The sequence below is a fragment of the Prinia subflava genome, chromosome 23 (assembly GCF_021018805.1).
Source record: "Prinia subflava isolate CZ2003 ecotype Zambia chromosome 23, Cam_Psub_1.2, whole genome shotgun sequence".
Taxonomy (NCBI): Eukaryota; Metazoa; Chordata; class Aves; order Passeriformes; family Cisticolidae; genus Prinia; species Prinia subflava.
This window is the reverse complement of record NC_086269.1, coordinates 2611761-2638326: the sequence shown is the minus strand read 5'-3', so window position 1 is coordinate 2638326 and position 26566 is coordinate 2611761. Positions and strand designations below refer to the sequence as shown.

The 26566-nt window shown below is 60.0% G+C and overlaps 1 protein-coding gene across 1 annotated transcript in view; it reads left to right on the top strand.

Moving 5' to 3' along the window:
* ATP2B4 (ATPase plasma membrane Ca2+ transporting 4) overlaps nt 1-26566 on the top strand; it is a 69112-nt gene that overhangs the window by 12787 nt on the left and 29759 nt on the right. Inside the window, 9 exon segments of the mRNA XM_063418699.1 lie at nt 9204-9688; nt 15361-15558; nt 17032-17289; nt 18884-19009; nt 19899-20024; nt 21720-21755; nt 23633-23794; nt 25547-25717; nt 25720-25760. Coding sequence (XP_063274769.1) covers nt 9493-9688; nt 15361-15558; nt 17032-17289; nt 18884-19009; nt 19899-20024; nt 21720-21755; nt 23633-23794; nt 25547-25717; nt 25720-25760 — 1314 coding nt within the window. The 5' untranslated portion in view covers nt 9204-9492.

Sequence of the window (26566 nt, the reverse complement as noted above, 5' to 3'; positions counted from 1 at the left end):
GATGTGGCTCCGTGTCCCTCCTGGTGGCTCTGGCAGGGCTGTGATGTGGCTCCGTGTCCCTCCTGGTGGCCCTGGTGGCTTTGACAGGGCTGGGATGTGGCTCTGTGTCAGTCCTGGTGGCTCTGGCAGGGCTGGGATGTGGCCCCGTGTCCCTCCTGGTGGCCCAGGTGGCTCTGGCAGGGCTGGGATGTGGCTCTGTGTCCCTCCTGGTGGCTCTGATGGGGCTGGGATGTGGCTCTGTGTCCCTCCTGGTGGCCCTGGTGGCTCTGACGGGGCTGGGATGTGGCCACTGCCCTGTGTCCCTCCTGGTGGCCCTGGTGGCTTTGACAGGGCTGGGATGTGGCTCTGTGTCCCTCCTGGTGGCCTTGGTGGCTCTGGCAGGGCTGTGGCAGGCTCTGTGTCCCTCCTGGTGGCTCTGGCAGGGCTGGGATGTGGCTCTGTGTCCCTCCTGGTGGCCCTGAGAGGCTGTGATGTGGCTCTGTGTCCCTCCTGGTGGCCCTGGTGGCTCTGACAGGGCTGGGATGTGGCCACTGCCCCGTGTCCCTCCCGGCGGTGCCACCAGCGCAGCCCCAGGTTTTGCCTGCTTTGCTGCCCTGTTTTTATCCTCCAGTCCTGCTGCACAATCCGAGCTGCCCCAAATCCCAAACCTCGGCTTTGGGCTGTAAATCAGCGCTGAGCCGAGCCCAGGACGGGTCTGGAGGAGGGAGCAGAGGTGGTGGCACCTCCCTGCCCCAGATTCACCCGGAGGGAAGGGAAGGGAGGAGCGCAGGGTCACCCATGGGGTGCCAGCTGCTGCCACATCCCCTCCTGGCAGCTCCCAGTGCTCCCAGTCCGGCAAGAACCAATTCCTGGTGCCAAACTGGGATGGGGAAGGAGCGGACAAAACCTGGTGCTGGCATCCAGGACAATCCTCCCAAGCTGGCCGCACCGCTGTCACCTCTGAGGTGACAGAGGGGACACCCAGGGGACGCTGTGGCCCTGCAGAGGGTGAGGCCTGCCAGGTGTTTGCAGCTGCAGGGTTTGCTCCCCATCCTCCTGCATTCCTGCCCGGGCCGTGCTACCTTGTAAAGCACCAGAGAATAATGAGAGGAGCGGCGCTGATTTAGTGCAGGCGCCGCCAGAGAAATACCAAGGCCTTAGATGGAAACATTCCCCCTGTCAGCTCGCCTGGAGGCTCCCTGCTTTTCCTTTGCTTCCACCCCCCTGGAATTCCTGCTCGCTGTCCCCTGAGGAGCGGGGGAGCCCCGGGCGGGGGGCGAGGGCGGATTCCTGACCCCCGGCACCGCGGCTGCGGCAGCTGCGCCGGCGGCTTTGGCACGTGGATGTGACGCTTTGGGAGGCCTGGACAGCAGGCTCGGGGCTGTCACAGCCCTGGTGGCAGCAGGCTTGGAGCTGGGGGGTTTGGGGCTCAGGGCTGGGGGTTTGGGGGATGAGGGTTGTGGATTTTGGGGTTTGGGGAGCGTTGGCCGCAGCCGTGCCCGGCGTTCCGCCTGCAGCCTCTTCCGTGCCCTCGGCGCGGGTTAATTGCTGCCTTGGGCACGCCAAAACCCAGCAGTTTTCCAACGTCAATTAGCAGGAGGCAAAACAGGAGCAAAATGGGAGCCAGGGCAGCTGCAGGGAGCGGTGGCGGCCGCGTGAGCGCCCTGCGAGCGGCTGCGGGGACATTGGGGGAATGTCACCTCCTCCTGCCTGTCCCTTGTGCTGCCCCTGTGACCTTGGCCCCGCTGCCATCCCTGCTCTTGGTCCCTGGCAGGAGGAAGGAGAGGAGGAGGAGGACGGTGTGGCACAGCCAGGGTGGGACAATGCTCTTGGTGGCCTGCCCACCCGTGGTGTCACCTGCATGGGGACAAGGCTGTGCAGCCAAGGGGGGTGACAGCGGGTTTGGGGACAGGCCCCCAGCCTGGTGCCCTGCACGTGGCAGCCCCGTGGCTGCGCTGCTGGCACTGGGAATTGTGCAGGAGGAAATGCCGCGGGGGTGACGGTGACACCGGTGACACCGGTGACACCGCAGGGCCAGCGGCTCCCTGCCCACAGCGTGGGGCACCCCAAGCCTGCGGCATCGGGGGCCGTGTGGCGTGTCCCCCTCCCTTGTCACCAGCCCGACAAGGGGTGGGGGTCGGGAATTGTCACTCGTGGGGGTCGGGAATTGTCACTCGTGGGGGTCAGGAATTGTCACTCGCAGGGGTCGGGAATTGTCACTCGCAGGGGTTGGGAATTGTCACTCGTAGGGGTTGGGAATTGTCACTCTTGGGGACCCACGGGATGCAGGAGCAGGGGAGGCAGCCCGGCCCTGCCCTGCCCGCCGGGGCTGGATCCCGACAGCGAATTCCCGCTGGAATTCCCGGGTTGCAGCACCAGCCCTGTGCCCCGGGCTCAGCCCCGGCTCCGTGACTGCTTTGTCACCCGCTGTGTCACCCGCTTTGTCACTCGGTCGGTGACTCGGTCTCCCTGGCACACAGCGCTGCTGCTCCGCGAGGCCCCAGCGCTTCCTGGGCGTTTTCCTGCCCCTTTTTCCAGGGAATTCCCTCCACTTTTATTTCCCCCACGTTTATTCCCCCCACCCTCGCAGGATGGAGCCTGCGAGCTCCTTCCCCCCCTGGCCCTCGGGGGAATGAGGGGCTCTTGGCCGTCACTGGGCTGTCCCCCGTGCCAGGTGTGTCCCCAAGGTGTGGCGGGGGTGTCACTGCCGCCTTTGGGGCGCCCCTCCGGGCAGGGAAGTGTCGCTGTCGCTGTCGCTGTCGCTGTCGCTGTCCCCACCCCTGGCGCGCACTCGGGCGGAGGAAGCGGATGCGGCGCCGGGAGGAGGGGACGCCCCGCGGGTGTCACAGGTGGCTGTCCCCGGGAGCCCCGGGGCCACCGCGGCTGCTCCCGGCACCTGCGGCAGCCCGGGGCGGGGAGCGGGGCCAGGGGACACCGGCGGGACCGGGGAAGGGGACAGATCCTCCCGAGCTGGACAGGGACAGATCCCCCCGGGCTGGACCGGGTCAGATCCCCCCGAGCTGTGCGGGGACAGATCCCCCCGGGCTGGACCGGGTCAGATACCCCCGAGCTGGACAGGGACAGATCCCCCTGGGCTGGACAGGGACAGATCCCCCCGGGCCGTGCGGGGACAGATCCCCCTGGGCTGGACCGGGTCAGATCCCCCCGATCCGTGCGGGGACAGATCCCCCCGGGCTGTGCGGGGACAGATCCCCCCGATCCGTGCGGGGACAGATCCCCCCGGGCTGTGCGGGGACAGATCCCCCCGATCCGTGCGGGGACAGATTCCCCCGGGCTGGACAGGGACAGATCCCCCCGGGCCGTGCGGGGACAGATCCCCCCGGGCTGGACAGGGACAGATCCCCCCGATCCGTGTGGGGACAGATCCCCCCGATCCGTGCGGGGACAGATTCCCCCGGGCCGTGCGGGGACAGATCCCCCCGAGCTGGACCGGGACAGATCCCCCCGAGCTGGACCGGGACAGATCTCCCCGGGTTGGACAGGGACAGATCCCCCCGAGCCGTGCGGGTGCTGGCACAGCGTCCCCGAGTGTCCGCAGCGCTGTGTCCCCGCTGTCGCACCCCCGGCCTTGTCCCCTTCTCCTCCCGGTGGCACCGGGATGGAGGATCCGCCACCGCTCCCTTGTACCGTCCTGCCCGTCCTCCCCTGGCCGCTCCTCACCCCGGGGGTGACAATCCTCGCTGGGATGTCCCCTGCCCGCTCCTCACCCCGGGGGTGACAATCCTCGCTGGGATGTCCCCTGCCCGCTCCTCACCCCCGGGGGTGACAATCCTCGCTGGGATGTCCCCTGCCCGCTCCTCACCCCCGGGGGTGACAATCCTCGCTGGGATGTCCCCTGCCCCTCGGAGCACGCCCCCCGGGGGTGACAATCCTCGCTGGGATGTCCCCTGCCCCTCGGAGCACGCCCCTCGGGGGTGACAATCCTCTCTGGGATGTCCCCTGCCCCTCGGAGCACGCCCCCGGGGCGGTGCGGGAGGGGACAGGGGGGCGGTGCGGCCCCGCCCGGCGCCGCAGGGGTTAAGCAGGGCGCCTCCCTTGCCAGGGGTGTTGCTGGGAACGGGCGGGAGCGGGAGCGGGAGGCGCTGCCATCTGCACATTGCGATTTGGTGAGTGTGCCGGGGAGGGGCTCCCAAGGGTGCTGGGCCACCCCTCCCTGCTCCCCGCGGCGAAGGGGCGCAGTGGGGACCCCAGAAAAGCGCCGCTGTCACCGCGGGGTGGCCGCCACGTGGCCGTGTCCGGGTGGGACACAGAGCTGGGGTCGTGTCCCCCTTGTCCCCTCGCCAGGCCCGCGCCCTCGCTGTCCCCAAGGCTGTCACCCGGGGCGGGTGACAGTGCCCACCCCCGGTGCCACATTCCCGCCGGGAAGGTGTTCCCGGCTCCGAGGGTCACCAAGGGGGGCTTGTCCCCTCCCCAGGCCCGCGCCCTGGCTGTCCCCAAGGCTGTCACCTGGGGCGGGTGACAGTGCGGACCCCCGGTGCCACATTCCCGCCGGGAAGGTGCTCCCGGCCCCGAGGGGTGCAAGGGGGGCTTGTCCCCTCCCCAGGTCCCCTTCCCCGCCGGTGGCAGCGCCCCACGGTGGGCTCCTCCCTGGATTCCGCCGTTCCAGGGGGTTTCAGGAGCTCCCTGTGGGTGCTCTCCTCCCCGTGGTGGGGAGGGAGAGCTGTGCGGCCTCTGCAGGGACAGTCCCAGCCCGTTGGGAGCACCCAAGGGTGCTCCAAGCCCGTTTTTCTGCTTCCATGGCCTGCTTTGGCTCTTGGAGTCCGTTTGTCCATCTGGAGAGCGGCCCTGTTCGTGCAGCCTCTGTCTCAGCTTCGGATTCCCAACGAGAAAAATCTCAAACCCCGAGCCAAGCAAGGCTGATTTTTTTTTTTTTTTTTTTTTTTAATTTTTATTTTTAATTTTTTTTTCTTTCCCTTCCTCCCCACTTGGCAACATAAACAGCATCCCTGACAGCTTTACATTGAGTTTGCCATGGCAACCTCCAGCAGCCAAGTGTTCCCAACGCCCCATTCCCAAAGTGGGAGAGGAGCTGGACCCTGGTGGGTGCTGCCAGGGGCTGGGATGCTTGGGGAAGGTGATTCCACCTCGATCCACCTCGATCCATGTGATCCAAGCTGGGATTTGTGCTTCTGACCAGGAATGTGGTGGCTGGCGTTGCTTTTCCATGGCCTGGTGGTGCTGATGTCCCACCCAGAGGAGCCGAGCTGGGGCCTGGGTCTCACCCTCCTCCGTGGATCAACGGGAAAACCTCCGGAGCTTGGGGCTGCTCCATCTCTGATCATCCAGGGGATCTGACCCGATCTCCTGAGGCTGGAGGATCACTGTCCTTACCCAGGGACCCGGCCACACCTGCTGGTGGCCCGTGCCAAGCCCTGCTGCCATCGCCGGTGCCACCAGTGCAGCAGCAGGGCCACCCACGCCGCGCCCGGAGTCGCCGCTTGTGGCATCTCCGGCTGATCAATCTTTCCCCCGTCTCTTTCCCGTCTGCCAGGTTAAACCTGGCTGGGGCTGGGGTGGGCACAGGGCACGCCGGGGTGGTGGCACTGTCCCTGGCAGGACGGAGGTGCCGTGCCGCCGTTTATTATTCCGGGCAGGTTCGGCTGCAGCACCGCGGCTCCTCGCCGGCTCCTGCCTGGAGCCTGCACGCTCCTTCCTCCCCTGGCACCCCGGGAGGCTCCAGGGCAGCATCCCCGGGTCCCCAGGCAGCTCAGGGATGGCGTTTGGGAGGTGACACGGCAGCGCAGGGTCCCCGCTGCTCTCCCAGCTGGGTTTTCTTCCCTCGGGGTTCCTCTCACCAAGGCCGGAGGGGATTCCTGGAGGGAAGGGCAGAGCTGGAGTCACTGGGAGCTCCTCAGGGCGGTGCTGCTGGTCTGGGTGGATCCTCCCCAGCTTGGGCAGGGAGATGGGGCAGGGATGGGATCCCTGTGATCCCAAAAGGGCTCAGGGAGGATGCTCAGAGCGGACAGGAGCCGTCCCACACCTCTGTCCCAGGCTGGAATCACGGTGGGACACAGGGATGGGTCTGAATCCCTCCTTTCCCCAAGGACAGAGTGAGTTCCAGGCTGGAATCACGGTGGGACACAGGGATGGTGCTGGGTCCCTGTTCCTGGCAAGGACAGAGCAATTTCCAGGGTGGAATCTCAGTGGGACACAGGGATGGGTCTGAATCCCTCCTTTCCCCAAGGACAGAGCAATTTCCAGGCTGGAATCTCACAGTGGGACACAGGGATGGGTCTGAATCCCTTCTTTCCCCTCAGGACAGAGCAATTTCCAGGCTGGAATCTCACAGTGGGACACAGGGATGGTGCTGATCGCTGCCCCCTGAGCTGTGTCAGGGGTAATTAAGGGCTAGGCCGTTACCGTATTAATTAACTGTCTCCCTCTTAACCTCTGAGCTCTCCTCAGACAGCGCCGGTTGCTATGAAAGAGGAGGAAATGAGCGTGGTGGGGTGGGGGAATTAGTGTTTTTTCTCTTAATCAGCAGGAGCCTGCTTAATTGGGCCTGCCACCTCCTGCTTTGCTCGCAGGGATGGATGAGCTCAGCTCCTCGAGGAGCCGTGGGATAGCTGGGAATGGGCAGGGAGCCGGAGATCCCTGCTGGATCCGAGGGTGGCAGCTTGGGGGTCCTGGGAGTGCAGTGTCCCCTTGCTGTGTCCCCTTGCTGTGTCCCATCCCTGTGTCCCATCCCAGTGTCCCCATCCCAGTGTCCCCATCCCAGTGTCCCCATCCCTGTGTCCCCATCCCTGTGTCCCATCCTCATCCTCCCCATCCCAGTGTCCCATCCCAGTGTCCCCATCCCAGTGTCCCCATCCAAGTGTCCCCATCCCTGTGTCCCCGTCCCTGTGTCCCATCGTCATCCTCCCCATCCCAGTGTCCCATCCCAGTGTCCCCATCCCAGTGTCCCCATCCCATTCTCTCCATTCTCCTCATCCCAGTGTCCCCATTCTCCCCATCCCAGTGTCCCCATCCCATTCTCCCCATCCCAGTGTCCCCATCCCAGTGTCCCCATTCTCCCCATCCCATTCTCCCCATCCCAGTGTCCCCATCCCAGTGTCCCCATCCTCCCCATCCCAGTGTCCCCATTGCCACGCTCCCCCATCCCTGCAGCTGGGGCACGGGTCCCTCGCGAGGTGGGGACATTCTGGCGGTGTCACTGCTGTGTCACCGCTGTCCCCGAGGTTCTGTTGGCGCCTGTGCTCCCCTGATAGTGCCGGGGCTGCCCCCGAGGGCCGGGCAGGGACGGGTGCGGCGCTTTGGGGTTGTGCTGCCCCGGAGATTGAACAGGAAAAAAAAAAGGTGGAATTGGGGCAGTTTGGGACAGCCTGGGAGTGGAACTGGGGCGGTTTGGATCAGCCCTGGGAGTGGAATGGGGGCAGTGTGGGACACTTCTGGGGCAGAATTGAGGGCAGTTCGGGACAGCCCTGGGTTGGAATTGGGCCAGTGTGGGCTCTGGGGCTGGAATTGGGGCAGTTTGGGACAGTTTTGGGGCTGGAATTGGGGCAGTTTGGGACAGTTTTGGGGCTGGCCTTGAGGCTGTTTGGGACAACCCTGGAACTGGCATTGGGGCAGTTTGTGACAGTTTTGGGGCTGGCATTGGGGCAGTTTGGGACAGCCCTGGAATTGGCATTTGGCCAGTTTGGGACAGTTTTTGGGCTGGAATTGGGCCAGTTTGGGACAGTTTTGGGGCTGGAATTGGGCCAGTTTGGGACAGCCCTGTGCTGATTTGCTGCCTTCCCGTGGGGTTTGTGGGTGCTGGTGCATCCCTGTGTTCCCGGGATTCTCCATTCCCCCTCCTCCCTCCCGTCTCCCCTGTCCCTCCCGGGCTGCTCGGCCGCCCCTGGCCCCGTCTCGGGCGGGTGCTGCCGTTCCCCTGCTGTTCTTTATTTATTTTACCCTTGGAAAGATTTGATTTTCTCTCCACCAGAGCCTCCCCTCGCAGCCTCTTTGCCTCTGGAGCGCCGGGAGCTTCCCTGGAGCTCGGGAACACAGCTAACCCTGGCTGACAAAAATCCCTTTTTCCCTCTGGCCTGTGCTGTTCCCTCCATGTCCCCGTTTGTCCCCAGAGCTCCGGAATGCCAGCAGGGAATCCCAGCCCCCAAATCCACGAGGAATGGGGGAGCTGTGGGATGCTCCTGTGGCTTGGTTGAAGGTTTTTGGGGCTCCCCTGTCCTCGCTGGGGGGTTGTGACCTTGGTGGCAGCACTTGGGGACACTGGGAGCCCCTCGGGAGCCACCTCGGGAGCGGTCACTCGTGGAAAAGCCTCGATTTTCCAGAAACTTCCAGGTTTTGGGGGTTTCTCTGCCACTTCTTGCTTCTCTTTCGTGGTTCCTGTGGCATCTCATGGCTGATGTAGATCCTTTCCCATGGATATCTGGGATATCGGGATATTGGGGCATTGTGATATCGGGATATTGGGATTTTTGGATATTGGAATATTGGGATGTTGGGGTATTAGGACGTTGGGACATTGGCAAATTGGGATATCAGGATATTGGGAATTTGGGGTATTGGGACATTAGAATATCAGGATACTGGGATTTTGAGATATTGGAATATTGGGATATTTGGATATTGGGATATTAGGATATCGGGATATTGGGATATTAGGATATCAGGATACTGAGAATTTGAGATATCAGGGTATTGGGAATTTGGGGGGGATATTGGGATATTGGGATTTTTGGATATTAGAATACTGGGATATTGGGGTATTGGGACATTGGGATATTGGGATATAAAGATACTGAGATTTTGGGCATTTGGGATATCGGGATATCAGGATTTTGGGGATTTGGGCTATCAGGATCCCTGCTGGCAGGGCAGGGAGCGATGCTGCGGCCCCGGCGCCCTGCCCAGCAGAGGAAGCAGCTGTTTCCCACTGCCGAGGGGTATTTTTAACCCAAAATCAACGGGAGGGTTTGTCTGGGCTGAAAGTGAAGAACCACCTGGGCTCCTTTCCTGCCCGGCCCCGCAGCTGCCGCTTTTCCCCGCTCCACGCTCCGAGCTCAACTTCTCACCCAGGGATTTTTTCTTTCTTTTCACGCCCAAACCACGCTGACACCGCGTCCTCCCTAAATAAAAAAAACCCCAAAATCCCCTCCTCGAGGCAGCGCCGCTCCCCTCTCCCTCCCCACGGGGCTCCTCGCCCGTTCCCAAGCCCTCCTAACGCCGATATTTTTGTTTCCCACGGTTGTTTTTCGCAGCTCCAGTTGCTGTGGTATCCAGGGAGCCCCCCTCCTCCTCCTCCTCGTCCTCCTCCTCCTCCTCCCGCTGCAGGAGCTGCACGCCGGGCGTTGCTAAGGTCGCCTCCGCGGTAACATGCACATCCTGTTTACACCTTCATCCCGACAACTTGGGCTCGGATAGAGGCGCCCGTTCTCCCCCCTGCCGCCCCCGGGAAGCCCCCCCAGGGAAGGGGCAGCGCGGAGCGTCCCCCTCCCGGAGCCGCCGGAGCCGCCGGAGCCACCGGAGCCGCCCCAGGAGGGTGACAAGATGACGAACAACGTGGCCGACCACCACCCCGGGAACTCGGTGGCCGAGGGCAACCATGAGGGGGACTTTGGGTGCTCCATGGTGGAGCTCAGGAACCTCATGGAGCTGAGGAGCGCCGAGGCCGTGGCCCGGCTCAACGACTCCTACGGCGGCGTGCAGAACGTCTGCAAGAGGTTGAAGACGTCGCCGGTCGAAGGTGAGCGCCTGCCGTGGGCTGGGGGTGGCACCTCTGGGGTTGTCACCTCTGGGGTTGTCACCTCTGTGGTTGTCACCTCCAGGATGCAGCTGTGTGAAACTGGTGTCCAGGGGTGGTGGCTTCTGTGGTCTGGGGTTGTCTCCTCTGGGGTTGTCTCCTGGGGTTGTCACCTCTGGGGTTGTCACCTCCAGGATGCAGCCATGTGAAACTGGTGTCCAAGGGTGGTGGCTCCCAAGGTCTGGGGTTGTCACCTCTGGGGTTGTCACCTTTGGGGTTGTCACCTCTGGGGTTGTCACCTCTGGGGTTATCTCCTCTGGGGTTGTCACCTCTGGGGTTGTCACCTTTGAGGTTGTCTCCTCTGGGGTTGTCACCTCTGGGGTTGTCACCTTTGAGGTTGTCTCCTCTGGGGTTGTCACTTCTGCGGTTGTCACCTCCAGTATGGACCCGTGTGAAACTGGTGTCCAAGGGTGGTGGCCCCTGTGGTCTGGGGTTGTCACCTCTGGGGTTGTCACCTTTGGGGTTGTCACCTTTGAGGTTGTCTCCTCTGGGGTTGGCACCTTTGGGGTTGGCACCTCCAGGATGGAGCCATGTGAAAGTGACATCCAAGGGTGGTGGCTCCTGTGGGCTGGGGTTGTCACCTCTGCAGTAGTGTCCTCTGTGGTTGTCACCTCTGTGGTTGTCACCTCTGGGATGGAGCCGTATGAAGGTGACACCTGAGGGTGGTGGCTCCCAAGGTCTGGGGTTGTCACCCCTGGGATTGTCACCTCTGGGATGGATCCATGTGAAGGTGATGTCCAAGGGTGGTGGCTCCCAAGGTCTGGGGTTGTCGCCTTTGGTGTTGTCACCCTTGGGATTGTCACCTCTGGGATGGAGCCATGTGAAGGTGACGTCCAAGGGTGGTGGCTCCTGTGGTCTGGGGTTGTCACTTTTGGGATGGAGCCACACCAAGGTGACACCCAAAGATGGTGTCTCCAGTGGCTGTCATGTGGTCTGGGATTGTCACCTCTGGGATTGTCACCACTGAGAGGGAGCCACACAAAGGTCACATCCAAGGGTGGTGGCTCCAGTGGCCCTCCCATGATCTGGGATTGTCACTTTTGGGATGGGCCCACGTGAAGGTGACAATGCAGGGTGATGGCTCCGGTGGCTGCCCCATGCTCTGGGATTGTCACCTCTGGGAGTGTCACCAGTGGGGTGGAGCCACGTGAAGGTGACACCTGAGGGTGGTGGTCCCATCACACCCGTGTCCATCGTGGTGGCCCCTCCCCACAGCCCAGCTGCCTCTCCAGCCGTTCCCTGTTTAATCATTTACGGGTGGGAGGGGAGGTGTAAAGGTTGAAGGGCGCTGGCATGGTGCCCGGGTGCCACCCGCAGCTGCTGGTGGCACTTTGGGGCGAGGGACAGGGACGCTGCGTCCCCAAAGGGGGTGGGGGATGCACCCAGGGTGGGGAGATGGGCCTGGGTCCCTCCTGGTCTGAGGATTCCCCAAGGGAAACCCGGGCAGCGCAGCTGGAGTGGTGGCAGTGACACCCGGGGTCACCTCTGGGAGGACCTCAGGATGTCACCTCTGCCCTCAGGGGCTGGGCTGGCCTTTGGGGTCCCCTCATCAGTGAGGCTGGTGGCACTGGTGGCACTGGGGGTGCCGTGGCACGGCAGTGGAGCCTTCCCTGGCATCAAGGGGGTGCAGGGGGCAGAGAGCCCCTGATCCCAGCTCCGGGGTTTTCCTGGAGCTGTGGGATGGGGACAGCCCTGGAGCTTTGGGACAGCCCTGGAGCTTTGGAACAGCCCTGGAGCTTTGGGACAGCCCTGGAGGTTTGGGACAGCCCTGGAGCTGTGGGATGGGGACAGCCCTGGAACTTTAGGATGGGGACAGCCCTGGAGCCGTGGGATGGGGACAGCCCTGGAGCTTTGGGACAGCCCTGGAGCTTTGGGATGGGGACAACCCTGGAGCTTTGGGGACAGCCCTGGAGCTTTGGGGACAGCCCTGAAGCTGTGGGACGGCCCTGGAGCTGTGGGATGGGGACAGCCCTGGAGCTCTGGGGACAGCCCTGGAGCTTTGGGGACAGCCCTGGAGCTGTGGGATGCGGACACCCCATGAGCTCTGGGACAGCCCTGGAGCTGTGGGATGGGGACAGCCCTGGAGTTTTGGGATGGGGACAGCCCTGGAGGTTTGGGGACAGCCCTGGAGCTGTGGGACAGCCCTGGAGCTTGGGGACAGCCCTGGAGCTGTGGGACAACCCTGGAGCTGTGGGATGGGGACACCCCATGTGAGCTTTGGGACAGCCCTGGAGCTGTGGGATGGGGACACCCCATGTGAGCTTTGGGACAGCCCTGGAGCTTTGGGACAGCCCTGGAGCTGTGGGATGGGGACAGCCCTGCCCCAGCTGGGACAATCCGTGGGATATTTTTGGTGCTGCAGGGGGGGATTTGCAGCTTCCCAGCTGCGAGGGGGACCGGGAAGGAGAGACAATATCGGGATGTCGTTAGAGAAGGGGGGAAATCGCGGTGGAAATGCAGAGCCCAGGTCACAGAACAATGAGCTGGGCCCTGCCAAAGCGGGCTCAGGCTGCCGTGGGGTGGGAGCAGAGGCGGGACCAGAACCCAAAGCGTTTTTCAGGGGAGGTGAAGGGTCCAGGCCCACCCCGATCCCGGATCTGGAGCCCCCAGCAGATCCCAGATCTGGCCCAGATCCCGTCCCCTGAGCCCAGAGGGCAAAGAAGGGTCTGTCCTCCAGGAGACACGGGGCTGGCACGGGGTGTCCCCTGGAATGGCACAGAATGGACAGGGGCTGTCCCCAAGGTGACACGGGGTGCACAGGGGGTGTCCCAGGGTGACAGGAGGCTGGCACGGGGTGTCCCCAGGGTGACACAGAATGGACAGAGGGGCTGGACAGGGGTTGGCATGGGGTGTCCCCAGGGTGACACGGGGCTGGCATGGGGTGTCCCCTGGAATGACACAGAGTGGACAGGGAGTGTCCCCAGGGTGACACGGAATGGACAGGGGCTGTCCCCAGGGTGACACGGGGTGCACAGGGGGTGTCCCCAGGGTGACACGGAATGGACAGAGGGGCTGCACACGGGGCTGGCACGGGGTGTCCCCAGAGTGACACAGGGTGGACAGGGGGTGTCCCCAGGGTGACACAGAGTGGACAGGGGGTGTCCCCAGGGTGACAGGAGGCTGGCAGAGGGTGTCCCCAGGGTGATACAGGATGGACAGGGGGTGTCCCCAGGGTGACACAGAATGGACAGAAGGTGTCCCCAGAGTGACACAGGGTGAGCAGGCAGTGTCCCAGGGTGACATGGGGTGCACAGGGGGTGTCCCCAGAGTGACACAGGGTGAGCAGGCGGTGTCCCAGGGTGACAGGAGGCTGGCAGAGGGTGTCCCCAGGGTGACACGGTATTGTTCCGCAGAGTGACATGGGGCTGGCAGGAGGGTGTCCCCCGGAGTGACACAGGGTGGACAGGGGGTGTCCCAGGGTGACACAGGGCTGGCAGGGAGGTATTCCCAGTGCGACACAGGGTGAACGGGGGTGTCCCAGGGTGACACAGGGCTGGCAGGGTGTGTCCCAGTGTGACACAGGGCTGGCAGGAGGGTGTCCCCCGCAGTGACACGGAGCTGTCCCTGTCAGTGCCAGGCTGCTCCAGGCGCCACCGGGTGTGTCCAGGGCCATTCCCGGGACCTGGCAGCGTCCCAGGGACAGCTTAAGGTGGAAGAGGATGGGGGGACCCTTAAGGTGGTGCTGGGCAGGGGGGGGCTGCTCCCTCTGGGGACAGTGGGGACAGTGTCACACTGCCACTGTCACCACCGCTGGCTCGCGGCCTGGGACCCCACCAGCATTTGTGGCTTTGTTAGGGGCGGCAGTGTCACTTTGTCACTTTGCCTTGTGTCCTGGTACCTGTGGCTTTGTTAAGGGTGGCAGTGTCACACTGCCACTGTCACCGTCTCTGCCTTGTGTCCTCAGCGCTTGTCCTTTGTGGGGGTGGCTGTGTCACTTTGTCATTGTCACCCACCTCTCCCTCCTGGTACCCCCTCACCATTCATGGCATTATTAGAGGTGGCCGTGTCACTTTTGCCACTGTCACCACCGCTGGCTCGTGGCCTGGGACCCCACCAGCATTTGTGGCTTTGTTAGGGGTGGCCGTGTCACATTGCCACTGTCACCACCGCTGCCCGGGAGGGCTCTCGGGGGGCTCAGGCTCCCTTTTATTCCCCATTTTCCCCCATTTTCCCCCATTTCCCCCCCGTCCTCGCTCCCAGCTCCGTGTCCTGCTCCTTCCCTGTCCCCCACACTTCTCCAGCCCAAATCCCACCCCATCTCCAGGATGGGGATCCGATGTCCCCAGGGCTCGGGGACACTCCTGCTGTCCCGGGGGGTGGCAGGGGACAGGGCTCGGGTGGCCGCGGGCGCTGCCGGTGCCAGATTTGCCCAGATTTGCCCAGATTTGCCCAGATTTGCCCAGATTTGCCCGGATTTACGGCTCATTTGATGTAAACAAGGCTGCCCGTGCCAGCTGGCAGCGCCTGGGCCCTCGCCAGGCTGCAGCCCGAGGGTGACAGTGACACTTGTCCTGCTGCAGCCTGGGGGTGACAGTGACACTTGTCCTGCTGCAGCCTGGGGGTGACAGTGGCACTTGTCCTGCTGCAGCCTGGTGTCCCCTGCCCGAGGGTGACAGTGGCACTTGTCCTGCTGCAGCCTGGTGTCCCCTGCCCGAGGGTGACGGTGACACTTGTCCTGCTGCAGCCTGGTGTCCCCTGCCTGGGGGTGACGGTGGCACTTGTCCTGCTGCAGCCTGGTGTCCCCTGCCTGGGGGTGACGGTGGCACTTGTCCTGCTGTCACCAGAGCCACAGGGGAGGATTTAGGAGTTATTTTATTCTGGGATGTGGGATAAGAATTATTTCATTCCATCACACCTGGTTCTTTCATGGGTTTTTTGTGAACTCATCCATTAAAAAAGGCCTGGATAAATTCTTCTTAATTTCTTATATTTTTTGTTTTATATTTGATTTATTTATATTTTAATTTCATTAAATCAAAATATAAAAATATTTTAATTTCATTAAAATAAAATACAAAATATTTTAATTTAATAAAATTAAAATATAAAAAAATATTTTCATTTTCTTAAATTAAAATAGAAAAATTTATTTTGATTTTATTAAATTAAAATATAAATAATTGTATTTAATTTTATTAAATAGGTAATATTTACTTATTTTATTTGTTCATCTTTTATTTATTTATTTTATTTGTACATATTTCATTTAATTATTTTATTTGTTCATATTTTATTTGTTCATATTTTTATTCATTTTTTTATTTATTTTATTTGGATTTATTTATTTATTTATTTATTTATATTTCATTTATTTTATTTGTTCATCTTTTATTTATTTATTTTATTTGTACGTATTTTATTTAATTATTTTATTTGTTCATATTTTTATTTATTTATTTTATTTGGATTTATTTATTTTTTTTATTTGTTCATATTTCATTTATTTTATTTGTTCATTATTTATTTATACATATTTTATTTATTTATTTTATTTATTCATATTTTATTTGCCTATGCCTTGGCTCCCTGCTGCCAGGGCGGGCCGGGAGCTGCTCCTGGCTGGATCCCACAGGGACAGGGCTGGGATTTTCCCTCATCCCTGTTTCCCCCTCCAGGCCTGTCCGGGAACCCCACGGACCTGGAGAAGCGGCGCCAGCTCTTCGGCCAGAACTTCATCCCCCCCAAGAAGGCCAAGACGTTCCTGCAGCTGGTGTGGGAGGCGCTGCAGGACGTGACGCTGATCATCCTGGAGATCGCAGCCATCATCTCGCTGGGGCTCTCCTTCTACCACCCCCCGGGCGGGGACAACGAGTGTGAGTCCCCGGGGAGGGGCTGGGGTCTGTCCTGTTCCCTATGGGGGCTCTGGGGTCTGTCCTGTTCCCTGTGGGGGTCTGGGGTCTGTCCTGTTCCCTATGGGGGGTCTGGGGTCTGTCCTGTTCCCTATGGGGGTCTGGGGTCTGTCCTGTTCCCTATGGGGGTCTGGGGTCTGTCCTGTTCCCTATGGGGCTCTGGGGTCTGTCCTGTTCCCTATGGGGGTCTGGGGTCTGTCCTGTTCCCTCTGGGGAGCTCTGGGGTCTGTCCTGTTCCCTCTGGGGAGCTCTGGGGTCTGTCCTGTTCCCTCTGGGGAGCTCTGGGGTCTGTCCTGTTCCCTATGGGGGGGTCTGGGGTCTGTCCTGTTCCCTATGAGAGGTCTGGGGTCTGTCCTGTTCCCTATGGGGAGCTCTGGGGTCTGTCCTGTTCCCTATGGGGAGCTCTGGGGTCTGTCCTGTTCCCTATGGGGCTCTGGGGTCTGTCCTGTTCCCTGTGTCAGACTCTGGGGTCTGCTCTGTTCCCTGGGGGAGCTCTGGGGTCTGCCCTGTTCCCTATGGGGGGATTCTGGGATCTTCCCTGTTCCCTATGGGGGCTCTGGAATCTGCCCCTGTTCCCTATGGGGGGATTCTGGGGTCTGTCCTGTTTCCTGGGGGAGCAGGGATTTGGGATGGGGGCTCTGGGATCTGCCCCGTTCCCTATGGGGGAACTCTGGGGTCTGTCCTGTTCTGTGGAAACAGGAGTTTGGGATGGGGACTCTGGGGTCTGCCCCAATCCCTATGGGGGAACACTGGGGTCTGTCCTTTTCTGTGGGAACAGGGGTTTGGGATGGGGACTTGTGGGATCTGCCCTGTTCCCTGTGGGAGGACTCTGGGATCTGCCCCATTCCCTGTGAGAGCAAGAGTTTGGGATGGGGCTCTGGGGTCTGGCCCATTCCCTGTGGAATGGGGGTCCTTGGGGGAGCTCAGGGAGGAGGAGGAGGAGGAGGAAGGAAAAGGAAGAGGAATTGTTCTCCAGGCTTGCATGAGTTGGGTCAGGGCAGGTCTTGGCTGTGGAAAGGAGCTTGTGGGGTTGTGGAAATGGGAATTCTCTCCAGGCAGTGTGTGGGGTTATCCCATGGGAATTCGGGGTTATCCCATGGGAATTCGGGGTTATCCCATGGGAATTCTCCCTGTTCTCCCCGGCAGTGTGTGGGGTTATCCCATTGGGAATTCGGGGCTATCCCATGGGAATTCGGGGTTATCCCATTGGGAATTCTCCCCATTCTCCCCGGCAGTGTGCATGGTTATCCCATTGGGAATTCAGGGTTATCCCATTGGGAATTCAGGGTTATCCCATGGGAATTCTCCCGGCAGTGTGTGGGGTTATCCTGGGCAGTGTGCGGGGTTATCCCATTGGGAATTCAGGGTTATCCCATTGGGAATTCGGGGTTGTCCCATTGGGAATTCAGGGTTATCCCATGGGAATTCTCCCGGCAGTGTGCGGGCAGTCCACGGGCGGCGTGGAGGACGAGGGCGAGTCGCAGGCGGGCTGGATCGAGGGCGCTGCCATCCTCTTCTCCGTCATCATCGTGGTGCTGGTGACGGCCTTCAACGACTGGAGCAAGGAGAAGCAGTTCCGGGGGCTGCAGAGCCGCATCGAGCAGGAGCAGAAGTTCACCGTGATCCGCAAGGGCCAGGTGATCCAGATCCCCGTGGCCGAGATCGTGGTGGGGGACATCGCCCAGATCAAGTACGGTGAGTCAGGGATCCCTTGGGATCTCCCTCCCTGCTTCTCCAGCCCTCCTTCCTCCAGGAGGAGCAGCAGCTCCTCTGGAAATGCTCCCGTTGGATTCCTGCTCACCTTCTCTTCCTGCCCTGGCAGCTTCAAGGGGCTGCTGGATCAGAATGAGTTTTATTTTCCCAATCTTGTCCCTGCTGAGGGTGTTTCCTCATTCCAGGAGATGCTGGGAAATATTTCCTTGAGCAGGAGATGTTGGGGAGTGTTTCTGTATCCAGGAGGTTTTGGGGAACATTTCCTCATCCAGGAGATGTTGGTGGATATTCTGTTATCCAGGAGATGCTGGGGAATATTTCCTTGATCAGGAGATGTTGGGGAGTGTTTCCTTATCCAGGAGGTTTTGGGGAATGTTTCTCATCCAGGAAATGCTGGGGAATATTTCCTTATCCAGGAGGTATTGCTGGATATTTCCTTATCCAGGAGATGTTGGTGGATATTCTGTTATCCAGGAGATGCTCGGGAATGTTTCCTTGATCAGGAGATGTTGGGGAGTGTTTCCTTATCCAGGAGGTTTTGGGGAATACTTTGTTATCCATGAGATTCTGGGGAATATTTCCTCATCCAGGAGATGCTGGTGGATATTCTGTTATCCAGAAGATGCTGGGGAACATTTCCTTATCCAGGAAATGCTGGGGACTATTTCCTTATCCAGGAAATATTGCGGAATATTCTGTTATCCAGGAAATGCTGGGGAATATTTCCTTATCCAGGAGATGTTGGTGGATATTCTGTTATCCAGGAGATGCTCGGGAATGTTTCCTTATCCAGGAAACGCTGGGGAATATTTTCTTATCCAGGAGGTTTTGGGTTTGGGAACATTTCCTCATCCAGGAGATTCTGGGGAATATTTCCTCATCCAGGAGTTCTTGGTGGATATTCTGTTATCCAGGAGATTCTGGGGAATATTTCCTTATCCAAGAGATGCTGGGGAATATTTTGTTATCCAGGAGATGCTCGGGGAATGTTTCCTTATCCAGGAAACGCTGGAGAATATTTTGTTATCCAGGAGATGCTGGGGAATGTTTCCTTATCCAGGAAACGCTGGGGAATATTCTGTTATCCAGGAGATGCTGGGGAATGTTTCCTTATCCAGGAAACGCTGGGGAATGTTTCCTTGGCCTGAGGTATTGGTGGATGTTTCCTGATGCAGGAGCTGCAGCCCCTGGGGTAAATCAGGCCCTGCTGCTTCCCAGGGGGAATATTCCTCCCATTCAGGAAGGAGATTGATCCAGCACCGTGTTAGTTTTCCCCAGGGCCCAATTCCACGCTTGGCAGGTGGATTTCGGATGCATCAGGAGCTCTGGGAATGATCATTAAAGCCAGATGGGGAAGCACTGAGCAAAATCCTCCCCAGGATTCTCCACCAGCGAGGATTTGGAAGCTCCTGGATTTCCTTTCATTGCACCCATCCCTCACAAACCCCTCCTGCTGCTTCTCCTCCCTCCGGAGCTGGTCTGAGCCCGAGTTTGGGATCCTTTGGAGCATCCCCGTGGGCTGGAGCAGGCAGGCTGAGCCCAGGCTGGGCTGAGCCCTGCTTTCCCCCTCTCCCAGGTGATCTCCTGCCTGCGGACGGGATCCTGATCCAGGGCAACGACCTGAAAATAGACGAGAGCTCGCTGACAGGGGAGTCAGACCAGGTCAAGAAATCCATGGATAAAGACCCCATGCTGCTGTCAGGTGAGGGCTCCGGGCTGGACGCGGGGCTGGGAGGAGCCTGGGCTGGGTCCTGCTCTCAGGGAGGCGTCCAGGGCCAGGCTGGACGGGGCTTGGAGCAATCTGGGATAGGGGAATGCAGGGCAGGGGGTGGAACGGGGTGGGCTTGGGGGTCCCTTCCAAGCCCAGCCAGTCTGGGGTTCTGTGGGATGGGACCAGTCCCTTGCCAAAGCAGTCTGGGATTCCTTGGGATGGGAACTGGGGGTCTCAGCCGTGTCCCCATGACATTCCTGCCGTGCCCTTCCAAGCCCAGCCAGTCTGGGGTTCTGTGGGATGGGAACAGTCCCTTGCCAAAGCAGTTTAGGATTCCGTGGGATGGGAACTGGGGGTCTCACCTCTGTCCCCCACGATGTTCCTGCCGTGCCCTTCCAAGCTCAGCCAGTCTGGGATTCTGTGGGATGGGAACTGGGGGTCTCAGCCGTGTCCCCATGACATTCCTGCTGTGCCTTTCCAAGCCCAGCCAGTCTGGGGTTCTGTGGGATGGGAACAGTCCCTTGCCAAAGCAGTTTAGGATTCTGTGGGATGGGAACTGGGGGTCTCAGCTGTGTCCCCATGATGTTCCTGCTGTGCCCTTCCAAGCTCAGCCAGTCTGGGATTCTGTGGGATGGGAATTGGGGGTCTCACCTCTGTCCCCCACGATGTTCCTGCCGTGCCCTTCCAAGCTCAGCCAGTCTGGGATTCTGTGGGATGGGAACTGGGGGTCTCAGCCGTGTCCCCAGGACGTTCCTGCCACGCCCAGGCCGTCTGGGGTTCTGTGGGATGGGAGCAGTCCCTTGCCAAAGCAGTTTAGGATTCTGTGGGATGGGAATTGGGGGTCTCACCTGTGTCCCCCTCGTCGCTGCTGCCGTGCCAGGTACCCACGTGATGGAGGGCTCGGGCAGGATGGTGGTGACTGCCGTGGGCATCAACTCCCAGACAGGGATCATCTTCACCCTCCTGGGAGCAGGAGAAGGCGACGAGGAGAAGAAAGTGAAGAAAGGTAAGGAAATGCCCTGAGCCTGCCTTTTCCTTCTTTTCTCCCTTTCCTGGGAAGCATCCACAGGCTCCCCCACATCGGGGTCAGCTCCCCTGGCCCAGCAGGAACAGGGAGAGGTTGGGGGTCCCTCCCTGTCCCCTCCACTGGGTCCCCCCGTGCTCCCAGGCTTCTCTGGGACCCTTCTCCTGCTCCCTCCTCTCCACCCTGGAGCTGTGGGGTGGGAGGATCAAGGATCCCACGGGAAGAGGGGCTGGTGGTGACTCCCCTGGTGCTCTTTGCACACCCCGTGGTGGTGGGAAGGTGAGTCCTGGCTGCCCTCAGGGCGTCTTTAGCCCATCCAAACCCTGCAGGAGTTGTCTGAGGATCTCCTGAGCATCCCCTGAGCTCCCAGGGGGAGAGGAGGGGATGGCAGGAGGCAGAGGAGGGGTGGCACAGCAGCCAGGCTGAGGCATTCCCGTCGCCGTGCTGGGATTCGAACGCTCTCCCTTCTCAGCTTTCACATCCAGCTGCTCATCCCTTGGAACAAGCAGGATTCCCCCGTGAGCTTCCCTGGAATCTCGCCGGGATCGGGGTGGCACCGGGCTGGCACCGCCGGCTGTTCCGGCGTCCCCCGGAGGCGATGCCAGGCAGGGAGAGGCTCCCCGGGCTGTGCCAGCTGCCAGCCCTGGGCATGAATCCCACCGTCCCCAGCCCCGGCATCGCCGGGATTTGGGGGCTGCCGAGCTCCCGGGGTCACTGCCACTGTAGAGGTGGCAGGACAGGGTGGCACTGAGGGTGACACCAGGGGTGGCACTGGGGGTGGCACTGCTGTGGGAGCCACCCAGTGCTTGGAGCTTTCCCAGCCTTCAAGCTCAATGGATTTGGGAGCAGAGCAGGCCACCAGTGCCACCGCTGGAGCTGTTTGTGACACAAACCCCGTGTCACCTGAGGCGCAGCAGCCCTGGGCACCCCCCTGTGCCACCCTGACAGATTTTGGGGCTCAGCCCCCCCTGCTCTGGCTCTGGTGCTGCCCACGGTGGGGGACAAACCTGCGCTTCCCCACGGATCCGATGGCAGCGGGAGGGAGGGCCCTGGAGCTGCAGGAGGGATTTAATCTCCTGAAAATCCCTCTCCGTGGTTTCTCCTCCTGGAAACTGAGGCACCTCCAGCACCCTGGAGGCGCTGCTGGCGTGGCGGGGGCGATTTCCAGGTGGGGAAAAACCGGAATATTTGGGAATGGAGTGCCCAGGGCAGCCCTGAGTGCAGACCAAGGCGTGGTGACCAGAGGGTGACCACTGGAGTGGCCCCCGGGAGTGTCCCCCGGCTGGACCAGGGGGGGAAGGCTGTCACAGTGGACACGGAAAGAACCACACGAGGACACGCTGGTGAGCGAAGCAGGAAAAGAGCGCGAGTTTATTTACAAAACTCAGTTTTATACATTTCCTATGGTGCCCGTGGATTGGAGGATGGAATTCCACCTCTCAATCCACGTTGGTCAAGCTAACTGTCAATCACATTTCTCCTCCTACTTAGAAATATGTAAACAATAAAAGACAGTTAGCAAAACATGGCCAGTGTTTATAGTAGAAAGTGTGATAAGGTGAAACTTCTGACTCCAATATGAAGAACATAACAGAAGGCTTAAAAAAGTCTTCAAAACCAGGGTGACAGAAGGCGGCTCCGCGTGCTCAGCCCTCCCCCCTTTCTCTCTTTGAACAGGTAAAAAAAGCGGAGCCCCCGAAAACCGCAACAAAGGTAACGCCAGCCTCTCCATCCTTTGAACCAGCACCACACTAACTACCGAGCATTCCTCCTTCCTTCTTCCTTCTTCCTTCCTTCTCCTCATCAGTCTGTGCTCTTGGCTGCTCCGGCGGGACTCTCGCCTCGTTTTTCCAGGACAGGGTGCAAAGGTCCCGTGGCACGGCCTGGGGGTGTCCCCAGTGCCCCAGCACGGGCTGGGGCTGCCTAAAAACACAGGCCAGGTAAAATTAAGGGAATAAAAGCAGCTCTGGAGGGTTTCCAGGTGTGTTTCAGGCAGCCCCCAAGGGGCTACACCCAAAAAAAGCGGAGGATGCGTCATGGGTTTTCATGCTTTTATAAGTTTGGGCTGTTTGCATTCCTCTGTTCCAATTACAGGTTCAGGTAATTAAGTAGTTTACCCCGGGTTTGCTCCTCCCCGAGTTGCTTTTGTTCACATTTCTCAGGCCTGAGGCAGGGAGGTGTCCTTGATTCCCAGGCCTGGAGAGGAATTGTTGTGTCTGGGGAAGCTGCAGCTGATGCTGCGTGTGGAGCTTGGAGTTACACACTAAAAAAAAATTACAGGATTACAAATACACGAAAAATATAAAAATAAAATCCTAAGGGATCACTGGGATGAACCTTCCTGTCATCCCTGCTGGGGAAAAACCCATTTTTCAGGAGGACAGGGCTCTTCCAGCAGGGCTTTTGGCAGAGCACCCCTTTCTTGGGATAACTCCAGGAACCACAGCGAGGATTTGGTGATTTAAACCTCTCGTGCCCATCACACGCTGCCCCTGGTGGGGGTGTTTGGGGCAGAGCTGGTGTTCCCTCCTGGCATTCCCGGGATGAGATTTCCCCCAGGGCCTGGCCCAGGGGACGCTTGCACCCTGTCCTGCCATGGCCTCGACTCCGTGAGCGTCTCCTCGCCAGTGTTTCTCACACTGTTCTTTGCAGGCTGTGGAGGAAGCCCCATTTCTGCACCTCTCTCTCCACCTCCTCCTCTTTCTCTCTCTTTCTCTCTCTCTTTCTCTCTCCTCTCAGCAGTTTGAGTTGCCCTCCCTGCCGTCAGATGTGTCCGGGTGCTTTGTTGTGTCCGTGTCGGGTCTGTTGTCACCGTGGAGGTTCCACCTTGGAGCTGCTCCAGCCCAGGAGGGGACAGGTCCCGGGGTGGCCCTGGGGCCACCGCTGCTCCTGCAGCTCCAGCAGAGCCTCGGGGTGGGATTCCCATCCCTCTGGGTTTCCTCAGGGCAGCCCTCCAGCTGGATTAGCCCAGCTTTAGGAAGGGGAAGCCAGGCTGCCTCGGGTCCCAGAGGGGTGGTGGACAGGACTGTGGACAGGACAGAGAGTGGACAGGATTCCAGGCTGGGATCCGAGGATTCCTGGCTCCCTGCTCTTCAATCTCCATCCCAATTTCTAACCCACCCCTCCATCTCACCCTCCCCTGGCCAGCGCTTCCTGCTGGGCACTGCAGAGGTGGCACCAGGGGGACACTGGGGACACTCACCCAGGGACTGGGGACATCTCTGGAGGATCTCTGGGCTCATCCCAAAACGCTCCCAGGCTTAGAGGCTGCAAGACACCCCAAAATCTGGCCCTGGGGGTTTCCTGCAGAGGTGTGACCAGTGCCAGAGTCACCTCTGAGGACTCCTCACCCATGGGCAGGGGACAGGTGACAAAAACCCACCCGTAGAGAGGTGGCAGGGCCCTGGGACACGGAGCTTCCATGTGCTCGGACGCGTGTGTGGTCGGGAGTGGTTCTGTGTCCTGGGATTTCTCTCTGGCTCGCTCTCTCTGCCACCACCATTCCTCCTCCGTGGTGTCCTCCAGGCTGCTCCGGGTCTCTCTCCTGTTCACACGTGGTGTCTTGTCTTGTTTTGCCCCCCGGGCTGTAGCTAAAACTCAGGATGGTGTGGCCTTAGAGATCCAGCCCCTGAAGAGCCAGGAGGGGGTGGAGAACGAGGAGAAGGAGAAGAAGAAGGTGAAAGTGCCCAAGAAGGAGAAGTCGGTGCTGCAGGGGAAGCTCACGCGCCTGGCGGTGCAGATCGGGAAGGCGGGTGAGTGACAGTGACAGTGACAGTGACAGTGACAGTGACCCCAGAATTGGTGGGAAAGGGCTGACTCTGTCCCCAGTGACCCCAGAGCTGCTGGGCAGGGCTGTCCCCATCCCCAGTGACCCCAGAGTGGGTGGGACAGGGCTGTGCCTGTTCCCTGTGTCCCCAGAGGTCATGGGGCAGGGCTGTCCCCATCCCCTGTGACCCCAGAGCAGGTGAGGAAGGGCTGACTCTGTCCCCTCTGTCCCCTCACCCTGTCCTTGTCCCCATCCCCAGTGACCCCAGAGCTGCTGGGGCAGGGCTGACCCTGTCCCAGTGACCCTAGAGCTGGTGGGGCAGGGCTGTCCCTGTCCCAGTGACCCCAGAACTGGTGGGGCAGGGCTGTCCCCATTCCCAGTGACCCCAGAGCTGCTGGGGAAGGGCTGTCCCTGTCCCCAGTGTCCCCAGAGCTGGTGGGGCAGGGCTGTCCCTGTCCCCTCTTGTCCCTCACCTTGTCCTTGTCCCCAGTGTCCCCAGAGCTCATGGGGCAGAGCTGTCCCCATCCCCAGTGTCCCCAGAGCTGCTGGGGAAGGGCTGTCCCTGTCCCCAGTGACCCCAGAGCTGGTGGGGCAGGGCTGTCCCCATTCCCAGTGACCCCAGAGCTGCTGGGGAAGGGCTGTCCCTGTCCCCAGTGTCCCCAGAGCTGGTGGGGCAGGGCTGTCCTTGTCCCCAGTGTCCCCAGGGCTGGTGGGGCAGGGCTGTCCTTGTCCCCAGTGTCCCCAGGGCTGGTGGGGCAGGGCTGTCCCTGTCCCCAGTGACCCCAGGGGTGGTGGGGCAGGGCTGTCCCTGTCCCCAGTGTCCCCAGAGCTGGTGGGGCAGGGCTGTCCCTGTCCCCTCTGTCCCCAGAGCTGGTGGGGCAGGACTGTCCCTGTCCCCAGTGTCCCCAGGGCTCATGGGGCAGAGCTGTCCCCATCCCCAGTGTCCCCAGGGGTGGTGGGGAAGGGCTGTCCCTGTCCCCAGTGTCCCCAGGGCTGGTGGGGCAGGGCTGTCCCTGTCCCCAGTGTCCCCAGGGGTGGTGGGGAAGGGCTGTCCCTGTCCCCCTCTTGTCCCTCACCTTGTCCTTGTCCCCAGTGTCCCCAGAGCTCATGGGGCAGAGCTGTCCCCATCCCCAGTGTCCCCAGGGGTGGTGGGGAAGGGCTGTCCCTGTCCCCAGTGTCCCCAGGGCTGGTGGGGCAGGGCTGTCCCTGTCCCCAGTGACCCCAGGGCTGGTGGGGCAGGGCTGTCCCTGTCCCCAGTGTCCCCAGAGCTGGTGGGGCAGGGCTGTCCCTGTCCCCAGTGTCCCCAGGGCTGGTGGGGCAGGGCTGTCCCTGTCCCCAGTGACCCCAGGGCTGGTGGGGCAGGGCTGTCCCTGTCCCCAGTGTCCCCAGGGCTGGTGGGGCAGGGCTGTCCCTGTCCCCAGTGACCCCAGGGCTGGTGGGGCAGGGCTGTCCCTGTCCCCAGTGACCCCAGGTCTCATAGGGCAGGGCTGTCCTTGTCCCCAGTGTCCCCAGGGCTGGTGGGGCAGGGCTGTCCCTGTCCCCAGTGACCCCAGGGCTGGTGGGGCAGGGCTGTCCCTGTCCCCAGTGACCCCAGGTCTCATAGGGCAGGGCTGTCCTTGTCCCCCAGTGTCCCCAGGGCTGGTGGGGCAGGGCTGTCCCTGTCCCCAGTGACCCCAGGGCTGGTGGGGCAGGGCTGTCCCTGTCCCCTCTGTCCCCCTCACCTCCTCCTGGCCCCCAGGGCTGATCATGTCGGCCGTCACCGTCATCATCCTCGTGGTTTACTTCGTCGTGGACACGTTTGCGGTGCAGAAGCGGCCCTGGCTGGCCGAGTGCACGCCCATCTACATCCAGTACTTCGTCAAGTTCTTCATCATCGGTGTCACCGTGCTGGTGGTGGCCGTGCCCGAGGGCTCCCGCTGGCTGTCACCATCTCGCTGGCCTACTCCGTCAAGGTGAGGGGACAGGTGACCTCCCAGAGCCACCTGTGTCCTGCTTCAGGGACAATTCCGCCTGTGCAGCTCTGTCTGTTCCATCCGGGAGTATTTTAGCAAGGCTGAGTTATTTTAGTCTTGTCTTAGTCTGGCTTTGCGAAAAGCAAAGCTGATCTTTAAGCCAGGCTTTAGGGCTTCTCTTCCCAGCTAATGCAGGCACTCAAAATCCTCTGTTTGTTTAAAGCTAAATTTGCATTTCTGCCTCGTGTCTTGTGTGTTTTAGTTTTGCTGAAGGTTCTAATTCAATCCTCTGTCTTGGTTTAGTGTCTGCCAAGGAAAGCTGGAGCTCCCCTTGGAATAGACAACATAAAACCCCCCTCCCTCCAAATTATTATTATAATTTTGAAATTAGGGGACTTTCAGGCTGAAATATGGGAATAGGGGTAACAGTTCTTTACTAGGAATGGTAAAAATACAAGTGAAGTAGCACAAAAAAAAAGCAAACAAACAAAATAATGGAATGGGAATGGGAATGGGAATGGGAATGGGAATGGGAATGGAATGGGAATGGGAATGGAGGAATGGGAATGGGAATGGGAATGGAAGGGATAGGATAGGATAGGATAGGATAGGAATGGGAATGGAATGGAATGGAATGGAATGGAATGGAATGGAATGGAATGGAATGGAATGGAATGGAATGGAATGAATAGAATAGAATAGAATAGAATAGAATAGAATAGAATACAATAGAATACAATAGAATACAATAGAATAGAATAGAATACAATAGAATACAATAGAATAGAATAGAAAGAGGGGAATGG